This window comes from Oncorhynchus mykiss, chromosome 12, assembly GCF_057628025.1.
Source record: "Oncorhynchus mykiss isolate SJ-2025 chromosome 12, ASM5762802v1, whole genome shotgun sequence".
Lineage (NCBI taxonomy): Eukaryota > Metazoa > Chordata > Actinopteri > Salmoniformes > Salmonidae > Oncorhynchus > Oncorhynchus mykiss.
Window position 1 is genome coordinate 37,818,285 of NC_143033.1, and position 18,183 is coordinate 37,836,467.

The following is an 18,183-nucleotide window of genomic DNA, read 5'->3' on the forward strand; positions in this document are numbered from 1 at the left end:
GGTTCCCACAGGGCCCCAGGGCCAGCGAGGAGCCCCAGGGGAGAGAGGTGTACCTGGGCCAGCGGGTTCTCCGGGGCCAGCCTCTCCCTTCTCTCACAGAGGAGATGTGTTTGGTCTGAGCGAGCTGGACCAGTGTGAGTATCCCTGTTACACCAAGAAATGAAAGCCATAAGCCCTATAGGGATACTATGTTTTATTTATATGACTGATGGTTCATTCTGAAAGTGTTTCAGGAGTCTCATGTGATTTTTGACCCCTTTCTTGCCATTGGCAGTTTGACAGTTAGGACATTTTGGAATATCCATTATTTCAGGGCCATCTGCCAAACATATATGTGGAGACCTTGTTTCAAAGGTAAGTTACTGATAGCAATCAATTGATAATATTTGGAGACATTACACTCTCACCTATTTCCTCTACCAACTGGGGGACATATTATGGAAGGAATATGTCATGACCCCCATTAAAGCCAATTGACATGCATAGTGCAGTTTCACCTATAGCCCAGAGTTCATGGACCATTTATGAAGTTATAGGGCCTGTGTACAGTATAGTTCAGCATGCCAGGTGTCCCATTGGCCCATATCTGGGAAGTCCATCAGTGGAACAGCCCTCTCTTTGCCTGTTAAAACTCTCTGTTCCTAATCAAAGAACCCTCATTGGACCACAGGCAACAGGTCTGCCAAGAGCTATAATATAGTCACACTCAAAGGAAAAATGAGAGTTTAGTTAAGCATACTGAGCCCTCACAAGGCCTTGGAAAAAGTCCTATACCTGTAGGTTTTATATCTTATCAGTCAAGCAAGAGTCCCCATAAAGCCTGTCAGTTGGCCGCTGTGTGGATGACTAGAATGTTCCTGTAATCCTGGAGTCCTATTACCTTCTTCCTGTAGTAGTATTAGCTGTGTGGATGACTAGAATGTTCCTGTAATCCTGGAGTCCTATTACGTTCTTCCTGTAGTAGTATTAGCTGTGTGGATGACTATAATGTTCCTGTAATCCTGGAGTCCTATTACCTTCTTCCTGTAGTAGTATTAGCTGTGTGGATGACTAGAATGTTCCTGTAACCCTGGAGTCCTATTACTATTACCTTCTTCCTGTAGTAGTATTAGCTGTGTGGATGACTAGAATGTTCCTGTAATCCTGGAGTCCTATTACCTTCTTCCTGTAGTAGTATTAGCTGTGTGGATGACTAGAATATTCCTGTAATCCTGGAGTCCTATTACTATTACCTTCTTCCTGTGGTAGTATTAGCTGTGTGGATGACTAGAATGTTCCTGTAATCCTGGAGTCCTATTACCTTCTTCCTGTAGTAGTATTAGCTGTGTGGATGACTAGAATGTTCCTGTAACCCTGGAGTCCTATTACTATTACCTTCTTCCTGTAGTAGTATTAGCTGTGTGGATGACTAGAATGTTCCTGTAATCCTGGAGTCCTATTACCTTCTTCCTGTAGTAGTATTAGCTGTGTGGATGACTAGAATGTTCCTGTAATCCTGGAGTCCTATTACCTTCTTCCTGTAGTAGTATTAGCTGTGTGGATGACTAGAATGTTCCTGTAACCCTGGAGTCCTATTACTATTACCTTTTTCCTGTAGTAGTATTAGCTGTGTGGATGACTAGAATGTTCCTGTAATCCTGGAGTCCTATTACTATTACCTTCTTCCTGTAGTAGTATTAGCTGTGTGGATGACTAGAATGTTCCTGTAATCCTGGAGTCCTATTACTATTACCTTCTTCCTGTAGTAGTATTAGCTGTGTGGATGACTAGAATGTTCCTGTAATCCTGGAGTCCTATTACTATTACCTTCTTCCTGTAGTAGTATTAGCTGTGTGGATGACTAGAATGTTCCTGTAATCCTGGAGTCCTATTACTATTACCTTCTTCCTGTAGTAGTATTAGCTGTGTGAGACATGTGAAGTCTAATAGTGAATAGTTGTTACAACTAAAAATAAATATGCACGCTAAGGGAGAAGGACAATATAGGACAGGCCGGGGCAATTCTTTCCCATGAAGGGCCACATTAGAATATATTTTGGCCATCACGGGCCAGAATCATGTTACAGGATTATACATCATGTGTATGACTGTGTTGACAGCTCAACATTCCATGTAAACTATTCAATCAGTGTGAGGAGTGAAGTCTCTGATGGGCATTGACTAGAGCAGTGAAGTCAGGTATAGTTTCTGACGTCGCTATGCGCAGGATTGCTGAGAGGTGAGAGTCAGTAAAAGATGATCTGTGCCTTGACTTGTTATATTTCATCACTGAACATGTCTGTTCACATACATAGGTTGACCCAAACAGTACAAACATCTTCTGAGCAGAACTCCTAACCTTTGGAAAGTTTTGTTCATCGAGAGATGCATAGAACCTCGTCAGTGACATTGTTTTGAATAGTTCTCCAATTACAGCATCAGACTGAAGATCGATAAGCTCAAGTTGCAGGTCAGTGGGAGCGTTGTTCACATTGCAGGTGAAAGGAGAGGAAACCAACACTTTGAAAACTAACAGTTCAAAGCACACAGCAGCAATGTATATTTCTCCCGCTGGTCATCTGATAGGGAACAGACTAGTAGTGTCGGAAGGTGGGAGAGAATGTTGGCTTCTACTTGGCGGGTCAGGAGGAGTCATTTTCCCTTGAAGGCTTTGACAAGGCTGTACATCTGATGTGCAAAAAGGCCCTTCCCTTGCAGTTTGGAATTCAGCTCCTCTGTAATTTCAAAGTCTGGGGTTATGCCTCGTAAGAATATCAACAACTGCTCTGTGTCACGTGCATCACTGCTCTCATCCAGGGCCAAGGAGAAATAGGTGAAATCCTTTACCTTGTCTTTCAACTGTTGTTCCATATTCTCTGTGATGTCCTCAACACGCCGTGTCACTGTTCATCTTGACAGGGAAACATTTTCAAACAGCTCTTTCTTGTCAGGGCAAAGTAGTGCTTCAGAGTCAATTAAATATTCTTTAATGAATTTGCCTTCAGCGAATGGCTTGCTATGTATAACAATTTTGTGGGGCAGTACATAGCTAGCCCTCGCACTATCTGCATTGAACCTAACTTGCACGGACTCTATGCACACTCACAAGACTATATACACACACTATATACACACTCCCTCACACACACTACACTGACACTCTCACATAAAACCCACACACATTCACATAAACTACATATGCACCAGAGTATGTGAGCGGAGTTGAGCGGTTGGAAATCCCACTCTGTGGATCTGGCACTCCACATCCTTTCCAACCGCTCTGCTAAAAACCGCTCCATGCTCACAGGAAATAATTCCAAATTCACTCCATTCATTAAAATAACAATTTAACCAACACCAATCTATTTTTGTGACTAACTGGACCTACCATTTGGTTTTGAAGTATTGAAACAAAACCATACGATTTTTTATTTGAATAAACTTGAAAAGGTAAGCGTAAGAAGCTCACAATCGGCTGCACAACTGATTGGCAAATTTACCGGTAATTGAGAAATCATGTGACTAAACTGAATAAAAATAAGAAACTACACTATAAAACAAAGAATGACAGTAAAAGAGCACCTTCAATGAAATGTTGGGAAAAAAGGCAAACTCGGCTCCATTGAATCAGATGGCTCATTCATTACAAAACCGACTGATATTGCCAACTACTTTTTTTCCATTGGCAAGATTAGCAAACTTATGCATGACATGCCAGCAACAAACCCTGACACTACACATCCAAGTATATTTGACCGAATTATGAAAGACAAGAATTGTCATTTTAAATTCTGTAAAGTGAGTGCGGAAGAGGTGAAAAAATATTGCTGTCTATCAACAACGACAAGCCACCGGGTTCTGACAACTTGGGTGGAAAATTACTGACGGTAATAGCAGATGATATTGACACATCTTCAATTTAAGCAGACTAGAAAGTGTGTTCCCTCAGGCCTGAAGGGAAGCAAAAGTTCTTCCGCTACCTAAGAATTGTAAAGCCCCCTTTATTGGCTCAAATAGCCGACCAATCAATCTGTTACCAACCCTTAGTAAACTTTTGGAAGAATTGTGTTTGACCAGATACAATGCTATTTTACTGTAAACAAGTTGACAACAGACTTTCAGCACGCTTATAGGGAAGGACATTCAACAAGCACAGCACTTACACAAATGACTGAGGATTGGCTGAGAGAAATTTATGATAAAAATATTGTGGGGGCTGTTTTGTTAGACTTCAGTGCAGCTTTTGACATTATCGATCATAGTTTGCTGCTGGAAAAAATGTATGTGTTATGGCTTTACACCCCCTGCTATATTCCGAATAAAGAGTTACCTGTCTAATAGAACACAGAGGGTGTTCCTTGATGGAAGACTCTCCAACATAATTAAGGTAGAATCAGGAATTCCCCAGGGCAGCTGTCTAGATCCCTTACTTTTTTCAACCTTTACTAACAACATGTCACTGGCTTTGAGTAAAGCCATGTACGTGGCTGTACGTGGCTGTCTATGTATGTGACTGAAATGACTGCAACACTTAACAAAGAGCTGCAGTTAGTTTCAGAATGGGTGGCAAGAAATAAGTTAGTCCTAAATATTTCAAAAACTAAAAGCATTGTATTTGGGACAAATCATTCACTAAACCCTAAACCTCAACTAAATCTTGTAATAAATAATGTGGAAATCGAGCAGGTTGAGGTGACTAAACTGCTTGGAGTGACCGTGGCACTATCAACAAGGCAGGTCCTACGGGCTCTAGTTTTGTCGCACCTGGACTACTGTTCAGTCGTGTGGTCAGATGCCACAAAGAGGGACTTTGCAAATGGCTCAGAACAGGGCAGTACTGCTAGCCCTTAGATGTACACAGAGAGCAAACATTAATAATACGCATGTCAATCTCTGGCTAATCTCTGGAACAGCAGGGACTGTGAAGCAACACAAACATAGGCACAGACACATGCATACAAACACACATGATAACATACGCACTACACACACCTATACATGGATTTTGTGTTGTAGATATGTGGTAGTGGAGTAGGGGCCTGAGGGCACACACTTAGTGTGTTGTGAAATCTGTTATGAATGTATTTAAATACAAATTAAACGAAAAACTACTTATTAGTGCCTTTTGAATTCATTTTCAGAAACTTGAGTTTGGCCAGTCTGTGGCTTCAGGCTCATGCAATGCAGCAGACAATATTGTGTTTTTCTATAGATAGGCCTACAGGTTTTTAGGCAAAGTAACCCGATCAAAACGGAAAGCTTCTTGAACGTGGGAATATGCCAGGCCTATTGGGCCAAAATCAATTATGGCCTATTGTATAGATAGTAAAACAAAAATGAAATGAAACATTTAAGAGATCTGCTTTTCAGTTTATAAATACTTCACTACAATGACACTTAGATTCCTACCCACCTCGTTCCTTTCTTTTAGCATGTGCATGTAGTAAGTACACCATCATGATTTCGGGATATGTGTCTTTTCAGATTCCACAATGACTCATTAGTGGACACTACATCACCACAATCCATCTCTTGCTTTAGGTCCTCATCTTTGTAAGTCACCTTGATTTTGCACCTGTGTGATTGATCCGTTTTCTGAAAATATTTAGCGAACACCATGACAGTAGCTACAGCAAGGGGCTAGAGCAGCACACAAGGAGACTACAAATGCATACTGGGCCGGGCATGCCCTGAGCTCTTGAAGTGAGAAGGCGGACGCTCCAGCCTTCGGGAATCTCGCTCCGCGCTCCAGTCAAATTGGGCACGCTCCGCTACACTCACATACTCTGATACGCACACGCGCTCATAACACACACGCATTCCAACACAACACACACATACACACACATGTTCACACCCATCATATGCTGCTGCTCTGTTTTTTATTCTAATTATTATCTATCCTGATGCCTAGTCACTTTACCTAGCCTTTATGTAAATATCTACCTCAAATACCTCGTACCCCACATTAATCTGGTTCTGGTACTCCCTGTATATAGCACAATTCTTGTGTATTTTATTCCTCCTGTGTTACTATTTGTGTATTATTATTGTTACTATTAACTCTGCATAGTCGGGAAGAGCTCGTAAGCAAACATTTCACGGCGCATGTGACAAATACAATTTGATTTGAAGGGCAGTCAGCGGTAGTGATGTATGAGTGTTAGAGGGAAAATGACCTAATGTGAAACAAAACACTCAGCATATGTATCCCTACAGTCTAATATTTTAACATGTATAGAGTTAATTCATGCTGTAACATTTAGTAGATGACTGGCTGAACTATATGGATTGTAAAACTGTAAGCTGTAGAAGTATCTTGACCTCCACCTGAGGCACTTCCTAGTTTTGACCAGCAGAGGGCAGCATACTCCCACTCAAGATGTCTTTGGAAAGCTGTATTTGATTACTGTGGTGGACTGGCTTTGTTTAAGCCTGGGCTCTGGCTTCAGTCTGCCTGCTGTAAGTCAGACCCAATTTGTAACCTGTCAGCACAGCAGCCTGATCTGGCAACCCCGGCCGTCTTGGAGCCAGAAACCTGCTCAATAAAACGGCAAGGCAAGGTTTTCAAGTCAATCCTCAATGCTGCAGGGAGTTTGGGGTTAGGAGTTGTGTGTGTGTGTGTGTGTGTGTGTGTGTGTGTGTTCACGACATGAAGTAGTCTACTTCAGACAACTTGGTGATACACCAGAAAAATGACTTCCAGTGGGAATGCTCCAAAGGATATTGAAGTTTTCCACCTGTTTATCCCTCTCTGTGGTGGGATGCTGAACTAGTTAGTACCAGAGCTACTGCTCCCCACCTCAATCAGTGACCATAAGAAGTGTGTCCCTACCACACAGCACACCCACAGTGACAAGCAACCAAGACAGCCAATGTTTCCAATGTTTGAAAATAATTCACAACCCCCAAAAAACACCAGAGCTATGTCAATAATGGAAATAGGCTACTCTTAACTCTTGTAGTACATACTGTACATACTGTACACGCAGTACATTAGGGATGGGCCCTCGGATCAATTTCACCTTTCCCCAATTTCCCTTTTTTTGGGGGGGTGGGACTACTTTGGGGTCTCAACTTACTGTTATGAGTTGGAATAGTAAAATACACAAGGTGCAATTTAGAAATGTGGCTGTGCAGTATCAGTTTTCCTCTTGTTATGTCAATGACTGATAGTCAGTCAATTAGCCCATGTCAGGTACATTTTAGCGGCCAGCTTTCTAAACATGTTATCATGGTCGAATTACCGGTTGGGGGTATGGATGTGGGTACGCAGACCCGCGAGCAGTACATTCATGTAGTACGTCTATAGAGCAGGACTATTCAACCAGGGGTGCAGAGGAACTGCAGGGTGCCCTTAAATATATTTAAAAAATGTTTTTATGAATATCGCTAGCAACAACAGAATAAACACATTTTTAATGACATACCTACAGTAGAAAATAGAAGACTATCTTCTTTCTAAGGATGTCAACTTTATTTCTGAACTCCTAATGTTGAGAAAATTACACTCATTTGAGCCAATTACACTCACTGGAATATCTGACATGGGCTTTGAAAAAGCCCCTACGAATAGGCTGCAGGGCAAGTGCTGCTGACTGCTGGTACGTTTCCTTAATCTCATTTTTGCCAACACATTCTTTGTTTAACCTGCTAAACAGATGCTTTTAGCAAAAATGTGTTTGGAGATACCTTTCCAGCTAATAGGCTATGTTAGAGTTTACACTTCCTCTTCTAATTATAATGTAGGTAAGTCAAAATAATGAAAAACAATCTACCAAATCTATTCATTTTAAAATGTTGATTATTTCTCCTTGCCCTAATCATTCACCTGATGATAAGACAAGACGTGAAAAACCCCATTTTGTTTAACGTATGATGGGGATTCCTGGATCGTCGGTTTACCTGGGAGGGGGTCCCTGGGAGGGGGTCCTTGGGAGGGGGTCCCTGGGAATGAAAAACGACCCCTGCTTTAGAGCACAGTGAGCACCTGTTGTACTTAAACCATGGCATTTTTTGTTTTGGGTACAGATGAAGAGGCTGCGCTCCCTTCACGGAATAACCAGAAAGATGTGACCGGTCCCCCAGGCCCCATCGGACCCCCTGGACCCCCAGGTAAAAAAAACACCCCCCCCCCCCCGCTGGCATGGCCATGAACCCATAATTATAATTGTGTAATAATGTTATTAAGGGGAAATTAGAATACTAATTCTCCATATCAGCTAGCCACCAACTGTAACCTTTAAGTGGATATTGGAAGAATACTTGGAAAACTATTATTTCCGTTTTCCAACTCCTCAGGCCAGCCTGGACCCACAGGGCCTGCTGGAAACACAGGTACCCCAGGCAGAAACGTATGTACAGTATAACATTGGACTTTGATGTGCATCCTGATGTACAGCTTGATATATGTGCTTGTTACTCTCATAAATCATGCATTGATGTCAACGGGAGATTCATTCAAGAAGTTCTATCTCTGTGTTCCAGGCTGGGTTTGGTCTCTCAGGCAAGCCTGGGGATCGCGGACCTAAAGGAGACACTGGTGAAAGGGTGAGGCTTGGCAGAACTGCCTTTAAAGAGACCCCTTTCAATTCCACTCTGAAATGCTCTATGTACAGTCTATACATGACATGAGTCGACATCGTTCATACAGCTTCTCTCTCCTCACAGGGACCCCCAGCACTCAGGGGAGAACATGGTCAGCCAGTGAGTACACAGTGAGAGTACAACATTTCTTCTCTTACACACATATACATTTAGTTACTCTTTGCCAACCACCTATGTTTTTCCCATTTGTGATGCTGTTTTTAGGGTGCACCAGGGCCAAAGGGTGAACCAGGAGATAGCCAGGCTGAGGTGACCCTACACATTCCCTCTATATGATTTAAGAGTCCTCAGAGACACATCTTCCACACCTCACGCTTTTGAAAAAGCCGGCATAGTAGGAAGCCGGCATAGTAGTAGTATGTAGTAGTAGTATGCAGTAGTAGTATGCAGTAGTATGCAGTAGTAGTATGCAGTAGTATGCAGTAGTAGTATGCAGTAGTAGTATGCAGTAGTAGTATGCAGTAGTATGCAGTAGTAGTATGCAGTAGTAGTATGCAGTAGTAATATGTAGTAGTAGTATGCAGCAGGTATACAGTATATCATAATAGTACTGTGATAAATAAACAGACCTTAACATATAGTTCCCGATGGAAGCTTCATTTGAACTTGGTAGGTAAACTTGAACTTGAAGCTGAACTTGATGTAGTGATGTGGTTCCGTCCAGGGGGAGGGGGTGCAGCAGCTGAGAGAGGCTCTGAAGATCCTGGCTGAGAGGGTTCTCATTCTGGAGCACATGATCGGCATTCATGGTGAGAGACACACCCTTACTCAGAGAACAACATGGTCTCTAGGAATTACAGGGTTGTTAGAGATTTATACTGTGTCCACTTCCAAGCAGTCACTGTGTCGTTTTCTATTGGAGTGTCCTTGTTGTGAGCGTGAGATTAAATTGATCTCCCTCTGTCTCCATCCCCAATCCATTCCTCCCTCTCTTTGGTCATTTCTCAGAGAACCCACTAGAACCCGGTTCTGGCCTGGACATCCTGTCAGACCTGGTGCCCATGTTTAAAAACAAAAGGGCGGGACCCAATACCCTGCTCCACTCTCTCGCCACGGGAGACCGGAAGCTGATTGGAGAGGAAAGAGTGAGGAGGGGGGACAATTAGATGGTCATGCCAATGGGTGTAGAGCATGGTTTGTATATGAACTGTGATTGTTTAAGAGACTGAGATGGACGTACCATGTGTTCTCTGGGCCAGAGTGTATGACCAGTCAATCCTCATGGAAGCACAGAATTCCATCAATCTGGGCTTTGGGCGACCGAGCGTCTGCAAAATGACCCCTTCTCTTACTCAGATTCTTGAATTTGACCTGTTTATAATGTGTTTTTTTTACATTGACTTTTAGTACTGTTGTCATTATCGTAGTCATGTTATTCCAATGTAATTATGTAACTTTGGTGCTGGTACTGGCCTCAACGTGTGCATATTCTTAAAGTCTAGGTAGCAGATAATGGACCCTATCAGATATTTATGTAGTTGGTGCTGTATATGAACTTAAATACATGGGTTCCAACTTGAAACATTATTTGTTAGTTTACAACTGTACAATTTATGCTCACCGCATATAAAATACACGAAGACTGACGGGAAATGTACAGTTGAAGTCGGAGGTTTACATACACTTAGGTTAGAGTCATTATTCAAACACTCCACAAATGTCTTGTTGACAAACTATAGTTTTGGCAAGTCGGTTAGGACATCTGCTTTGTGCATGACACAAGTCATTTTTCCAACAATTGACAGACTATTTCACTGTATCACAATTCCAGTGGGTCAGAAGTGTACAAAAGTTAATTGTGCCTTTAAACAGCTTGGACAACTCCAGAAAATGTCATGGCTTCAGAAGCTTCTGATAGGCTAATTGACATCATTTGAGTCAATTGGAGGTGTACCTGTGGATGTATTTCAAGGCCGACCTTCAAACTCAGTGCCTCTTTGCTTGACATCATGGTAAAATCAAGAGAAATCAGCCAGACCTCAGAAAAAAATGTAGACCTCCACAAGTCTGGTTCATCCTTGGGAGCAATTTCCAAACACCTGAAGGTACCACGTTCATCACAAACAATAGTACGCCAGTATAAACGCCATGGGACCACGCAGCCGTCATACCGCTCAGGAAGGAGACGAGTTCTGTCTCCTAGAGATGAACGTACTTTGGTGCGAAAGTGCAAATCAATCCCAGAACAACAGCAAATTACCTTGTGAAGATGCTGGAGGAAACAGGTACAAAAGTATCTATATCCACAGTAAAACAAGTCCTATGTCGACATAACCTGAAAGGCCGCTCAGCAAGGAAGAAGCCACAGCTCCAAAACCGCCATAAAAAAGCCAGACTATGGTTTGTAACTGCACATGGTGACAAAGATCGTACTTTTTGGAGAAATGTCCTCTGGTCTGATGTAACAAAAATAGAACTGTTTGGCCATAATGACCATCGTTATGTTAGGAGGAAAAAGGGGGAGGCTTGCAAGCTGAAGAACACCATCCCAACCATGAAGCACGAGGGTGGCAGCATCATGTTGTGGGGGTGCTTTACTGCTGGGGCGACGGGTGCACTTCACAAAATAGATGGCATCATGAGGACGAAAAATTATATGGATATATTGAAGCAGCATCTCAAGACATCAGTCAGAAAGTTAAAGCTTGGTCGCAAATGGGTGTTCCAAATGGACAATGACCCCAAGCATACTTCCAAAGTCGTGGCAAAATGGCTTAAGGACAACAAAGTCAAAGTATTGGAGTTGCCATCACAAAGCCCTGACCTCAATTCTATAGAAAATGTGTGGGCAGAACTGAAAAAGCGTGTGTGAGCATGGAGGCCTACAAACCTGACTCAGTTACACCGGCTCTGTCAGAAGGAATGGGCCAAAATTCACCCAACTTATTGTGGGAAGCTTGTGGAAGGCTACCTGAAATGTTGGACCCAAGTTAAACCATTTAAAGGCAATGCTACCAAATACTAATTGAGTGTATGTGAACTTCTGACCCACTGGGAATGTGATGAAAGAAATAAAAGCTGAAATAAATAATTATCTTTACTATTATTCTGACATTTCACATTCTTAAAATAAAGTGGTGATCCTAACTGACCTAAGACAGGGAATTTACTAGGATTAAATGTCAGGAATTGTGAAAAACTGAGTTTAAATGTATTTGGTTAAGGTGTATGTAAACGTCCGACTTCAGGCCTCCCGGGTGGCGCAGTGGTTAAGGGGGCTGCACTGTGCCACCAGAGACTCTGGGTTCGCGCCCAGGCTCTGTCGTAACCGGCCTCAACCGGGAGGTCTGTGGGGCGACGCACAATTGGCCCAGCGTCGTCCGGGTTAGGGAGGGCTTGGCCCATGGTGTTTCCTCCGACACATTGGTGTGGCTGGCTTCTGGGTTGGATGCGCTCTGTGTTAAGAAGCAGTGCGGCTTGGTTGGGTTGTGTATCGAAGGACGCATGACTTTCAACCTTAATCTCTCCTGAGCCCGTATGGGAGTTGTAGCGATGAGACAAGATAGTAGCTACTAAAACAATTGGATACCACGAAATTGGAGAGAAAAATGGGTAAAATAACAAAAAATTAAAACTTCGACTTCAACTGTATATGACTCACATGATGAAGGAACATATTGTCTGTAGTCTACTGTACATGGTGGAGGAACATATTGTCTGTAGTCTACTGTACATGATGGAGGAACATATTGTCTGTAGTCTACTGTACATGGTGGAGGAACATGTCTGTAGTCTACTGTACATGATGGAGGAACATATTGTCTGTAGTCTACTGTACATGGTGGAGGAACATATTGTCTGTAGTCTACTGTACATGGTGGAGGAACATGTTGTCTGTAGTCTACTGTACATGATGGAGGAACATATTGTCTGTAGTCTACTGTACATGATGGAGGAACATATTGTCTGTAGTCTACTGTACATGGTGGAGGAACATGTCTGTAGTCTACTGTACATGATGGAGGAACATATTGTCTGTAGTCTACTGTACATGGTGGAGGAACATGTTGTCTGTAGTCTACTGTACATGATGGAGGAACATATTGTCTGTAGTCTACTGTACATGGTGGAGGAACATGTTGTCTGTAGTCTACTGTACATGATGGAGGAACATATTGTCTGTAGTCTACTGTACATGATGGAGGAACATATTGTCTGTAGTCTACTGTACATGATGGAGGAACATATTGTCTGTAGTCTACTGTACATGATGGAGGAACATGTTGTCTGTAGTCTACTGTACATGATGGAGGAACATATTGTCTGTAGTCTACTGTACATGATGGAGGAACATATTGTCTGTAGTCTACTGTACATGATGGAGGAACATATTGTCTGTAGTCTACTGTACATGATGGAGGAACATGTTGTCTGTAGTCTACTGTACATGATGGAGGAACATATTGTCTGTAGTCTACTGTACATGGTGGAGGAACATGTTGTCTGTAGTCTACTGTACATGGTAACTACAGACATATTGTCTGTAGTCTACTGTACATGATGGAGGAACATATTGTCTGTAGTCTACTGTACATGATGGAGGAACATGTTGTCTGTAGTCTACTGTACATGATGGAGGAACATGTTGTCTGTAGTCTACTGTACATGGTAGAGGAACATGTTGTCTGTAGTCTACTGTACATGGTAACTACAGACATATTGTCTGTAGTCTACTGTACATGATGGAGGAACATGTTGTCTGTAGTCTACTGTACATGGTGGAGGAACATGTTGTCTGTAGTCTACTGTACATGGTGGAGGAACATATTGTCTGTAGTCTACTGTACATGATGGAGGAACATATTGTCTGTAGTCTACTGTACATGATGGAGGAACATATTGTCTGTAGTCTACTGTACATGATGGAGGAACATATTGTCTGTAGTCTACTGTACATGATGGAGGAACATATTGTCTGTAGTCTACTGTACATGGTGGAGGAACATGTTGTCTGTAGTCTACTGTACATGATGGAGGAACATATTGTCTGTAGTCTACTGTACATGGTGGAGGAACATGTTGTCTGTAGTCTACTGTACATGATGGAGGAACATATTGTCTGTAGTCTACTGTACATGATGGAGGAACATATTGTCTGTAGTCTACTGTACATGATGGAGGAACATATTGTCTGTAGTCTACTGTACATGATGGAGGAACATATTGTCTGTAGTCTACTGTACATGATGGAGGAACATATTGTCTGTAGTCTACTGTACATGATGGAGGAACATATTGTCTGTAGTCTACTGTACATGATGGAGGAACATATTGTCTGTAGTCTACTGTACATGATGGAGGAACATGTTGTCTGTAGTCTACTGTACATGATGGAGGAACATATTGTCTGTAGTCTACTGTACATGGTAACTACAGACATATTGTCTGTAGTCTACTGTACATGATGGAGGAACATGTTGTCTGTAGTCTACTGTACATGATGGAGGAACATATTGTCTGTAGTCTACTGTACATGGTAACTACAGACATATTGTCTGTAGTCTACTGTACATGATGGAGGAACATGTTGTCTGTAGTCTACTGTACATGGTGGAGGAACATATTGTCTGTAGTCTACTGTACATGGTGGAGGAACATATTGTCTGTAGTCTACTGTACATGATGGAGGAACATATTGTCTGTAGTCTACTGTACATGGTGGAGGAACATGTTGTCTGTAGTCTACTGTACATGATGGAGGAACATGTTGTCTGTAGTCTACTGTACATGGTAAGCTGTGAAGTGGCACTTCACTTTTTAGTATGGAAAACGGCTGTGAGGATTTTTCTACAATATTCACAACATAATGACACAATTACAATCTTTATAGAATAAAAATCTAATTTCATCAATTACAATTAAATGGAAGATATGGCAAATAGGAGTGGCAGAATCGTTATTATCCTCAGTCATTTTCTATCCCAGCTTGTCATTGTTGATAGACAACAATCATTTTTTTCACCTCTTCCACACTGACTTTACTGGATTCAAAATGACAACTGATGTCTTTCATAATTTGGTCAGATATATTTAGATGTGCAGTGTCGTTTGTTGCATGGTTGAATAATGGTTTATAAATGCTCTTAAAACGGTCATAAGAAAAACTTTTATTCCATCATATAACCCTGCAAGGGTTTCACTTTTGAGGAACATTCTCACTATTGGATGGGATGCATTGGTGCAATTATTTATTTAAGGCATCATGTCCAGTGCTGCCTATCTGCACAACAGTCTGGAAATAAGGAAAACCATGAATGTAACAGTACGCAAAGAACGGAGTCGAGAAGAAGGTTAGTATACAAAATAGTACTACGTGAGACACACCCAGCACGTTAAATTTATCTAGATACTTGTATCAACACACTATGAGTAATGTTAGCTCCTTTTCAATGTGGCTAAACACTAGCTAACCTATTTGCACAGATAGAACAATGAGCCAGATGTTTCACTGGATTTATAAATGTGAAGCATCCGGTTCGCGTTCCCACTCACTACCAGATATGATGAGTGGAAGCCCAGTGGCCGGCAGTGGGAGAAGATTGAGCGATATGGGTTTTGGCCGACATTCTGCTAATTTTCTCATTTTTGAAACATTTGATCGCCATACAGCTTTCTGTTTTGTTGTTTAGGAGTGCAAGGGCGAATTGAGTTATTGCACATTTCACAGAGTAGGTGCTCCCTAACGGAAATAAATGATAGAACGCACCAATAGGATCTCTCTGCCCACTATGATTAATTTGCTCCCATTGGAAACGACAGGCTCTGGTCTACCATGGGTTAGTTATAAAATCTTTGTTATTAGCAAGCACACTATTATTGCTAGCTGGATAACACAACTAGTTAGCTATATGCCTAAACCACAGAAATCATGATGATAATTAGGGGTAATGCTATCCTAAATTGTCATACATTCTTGTCTACCACAGATTCCCACAAGGTCTCAGACTACAGGATGGAAAAATGCTTAGAAGAAAGAAACAGATTAAGACAGAGTCAGAGACAGAGTTGGTGATTTCCATTGTTACTTGTAATATTAAAAAGAGATCTACGCTACTCACCATACTATGGGCTACAGATGTTATTGAGTAGGCCTATATCTTTGTTTAATCTAATTCAATAAAAATATTAATCTAATAATAAAAATCCTTATTTTGTAAGAGATTTAAGGAATTTTTTCATGTTGCAATAAAGTTGACTAAAGTAGAAGTTTGTCTTTTGTTTGTAGGTATTTTCACTTGGTAATGAGTAATAAGTAAATATTGTAGCGACCCGCACAGACAGCTGTGTGTGATGAGTTTTGCCGTTAGTTGGTTGTGTTGTACTTACCAGTACCCAGTGTTCGCAGGGTCCGACATGCCAATCAACCTGATATCTGCCAACCACGGGAACGCCTGGAATGTTCCAGTGCCGTGCATCCTTGTGGTTGGTGGAGCGGTGGGGGAGATTGGCAGGGGGATGGAGTACCAGACGTTTAAGACCATGCTTAGCCATTGTTCTCTCTCTTTACATTTTGTCTTAACAAGAGATGGTCACTGTTGTTTTATACTGTGATCCTTGATTTATTTGGCGTGGGCTACAGCCAAACAGTAGCCTGTGTTGAGTTGGGTTAATAAACCGGGAATTCGTAAACTCAATCCTCTGTCTGGACATTTGTTAATTTATGATCTAGCCAGGTCATTACATTAAGATTATAGAAATTGCTCATAGATAACTATAAAGTTACACTTCACTTGAAATGGCTAAATCCCATTTAACAACCAGCTACAACCTTGTATTCATACAGATATTACAGTTATGTGTTCAGTTGTGTATTAGTGTGTTTATTTTCTCACTCTGATTGGCCTTCAGACGCTGACGATTAGAATGGGTAACGTACTTTGTAGGTAAACATTAATTACAAGGAAGTACCCCACAAGATACACTTCATTTTAACAAACAAAATCTTGTATAACACACCCCAGTCAGTGAGGTTGACCTATAACCCAGATGGTACACTTTATGGGGGGCAAGTGCTAGCAACAACATTTAGTGGAGATTTTGAAGAGTGCCCATTCAGGGGTAGGTAATTAGAGCATATTGAGCTTCCAACCTTTGCAATCTTGGACACCCAGCTAGGGTGACCACGTTTAAAACACCCAAATGCAGTAAAACAGGATGATTTTGCCAGACATTTGAGGAATAGTGTAGCCTACACATTAATCTTTTCTTTCACACAGACACAAACATCTTCCTCCCACTACACCAAGCAAACTAATCGAAGCACACTTTTATACCTCATGCCAAAATTGGGTAGTCTAGAAACGAGAGACCACTTGTGAGGCTATTTTATGAAAATCTGGGAATATGTGGCCAATGAAGCATTTCTCGTTGGTCTCAGGGAATGTAAACAGTTAGGGGGACTTTTAAAACAGGTTTGAGTGAAGTAGCAGCAAATATTGAATGAGCAACTAATGAGCATGAAGAGTTTGATGAAATGACCTTATCTTTCAGTCTAACACGGCTGTTTACTTACTTTTGTAGCTCTTTGACGTACACTTTTTGTAAGTACTGGTAGGTAACTGGAATATAGCCTAGAAGGATTTGACAAATGTGATTGGTTGACGATATGACATTGGCCTCTTGCACTGACAGAATATCACCACATTGCACCACATCCTGTTGCAACACAATCTCACACTCAACATGTGCAAATATGTGCAAAAAGTATTGCAGCAGTTTTTGTGTGGCTTAATTTGTGAGAACAGATACAAATGTATGTGCGTCTTAACTTGTGGGAAAAATACACACATTTTTGTGCGACTTCATTCTTAGGAAAATAAATTTTGTGGGGGGGCAAACTTTGGAACAATGTTTTGAAAGTTATTGGAGGTCATGCATGATGGGCAATGATGTTCTACACTGCCTTTTTTGTGTCCCACATTTATTTATATATAAAAAAATGTATTAAAAACCCAATATTGTTAATCAACCAGGTTGTCACCTAAATATATTTTTGTATATATATATATGTATATATTTTTTTAACCTTCATTCAACTAGACAAGTCAGTTAAGAACAAATTATTATTTACAATGACGGCCTATGTAACAGAACTCTTCTTGCGTCGTGTACAATCAATCATAGACACGCGCTCCAACTTGTAGCACCAGTCATGGAGATTTATTCTGATAGAAACGACACACAATTGCACGTCATGCAATGCACGGCTCACCATCCAACTCTGCACGTGATGCACTGTACAAAATATACGAACACCCCCACCAGACACAGTAAGTTGCTAGCTAGTATTAGCTGGAATTCTCTACAACAAAAGGCATAACAAATATGCACAAAAAAACGCTGCATCTCATGTGTGATGTTCGAATAACATTTACAAACAAATTTATATAAATTGTACATTTAAATCATCACTTGGGAGTATAAAAATCACTTTTGACGTACAGTGCTTTGCAACCAACAACTTACCGCTGGTTTGGTGCTTGTTCAGTGGGACGATTCTAATGAAACATCCTCCCTCGTAAACAAGCTACGCAAACCAGCCAATAAGATGCCATGGTGAGTAGGTGAAGGCAAGACAAAACTAAAACCAGAAACCCA

General features: G+C 41.4%; 1 protein-coding gene across 2 annotated transcripts in view; it reads left to right on the top strand.

Annotated features, from left to right (window-relative positions):
* Positions 1-10,108, top strand: part of LOC110537536 (collagen alpha-1(XXVI) chain) — a 47,178-nt gene extending 37,070 nt beyond the window's left edge. For both annotated transcript variants that reach the window (XM_036937491.2, XM_090192408.1), the window contains 8 exons: positions 12-134; positions 8,011-8,094; positions 8,281-8,333; positions 8,467-8,529; positions 8,650-8,685; positions 8,791-8,835; positions 9,251-9,335; positions 9,535-10,108. In XM_036937491.2, the coding sequence (XP_036793386.2) occupies positions 12-134; positions 8,011-8,094; positions 8,281-8,333; positions 8,467-8,529; positions 8,650-8,685; positions 8,791-8,835; positions 9,251-9,335; positions 9,535-9,692 (647 nt within the window). In that variant the 3' untranslated portion in view covers positions 9,693-10,108. The remainder of the gene's footprint in view (positions 1-11; positions 135-8,010; positions 8,095-8,280; positions 8,334-8,466; positions 8,530-8,649; positions 8,686-8,790; positions 8,836-9,250; positions 9,336-9,534) is intronic.
* Positions 10,109-18,183: the final 8,075 nt, after the last annotated feature.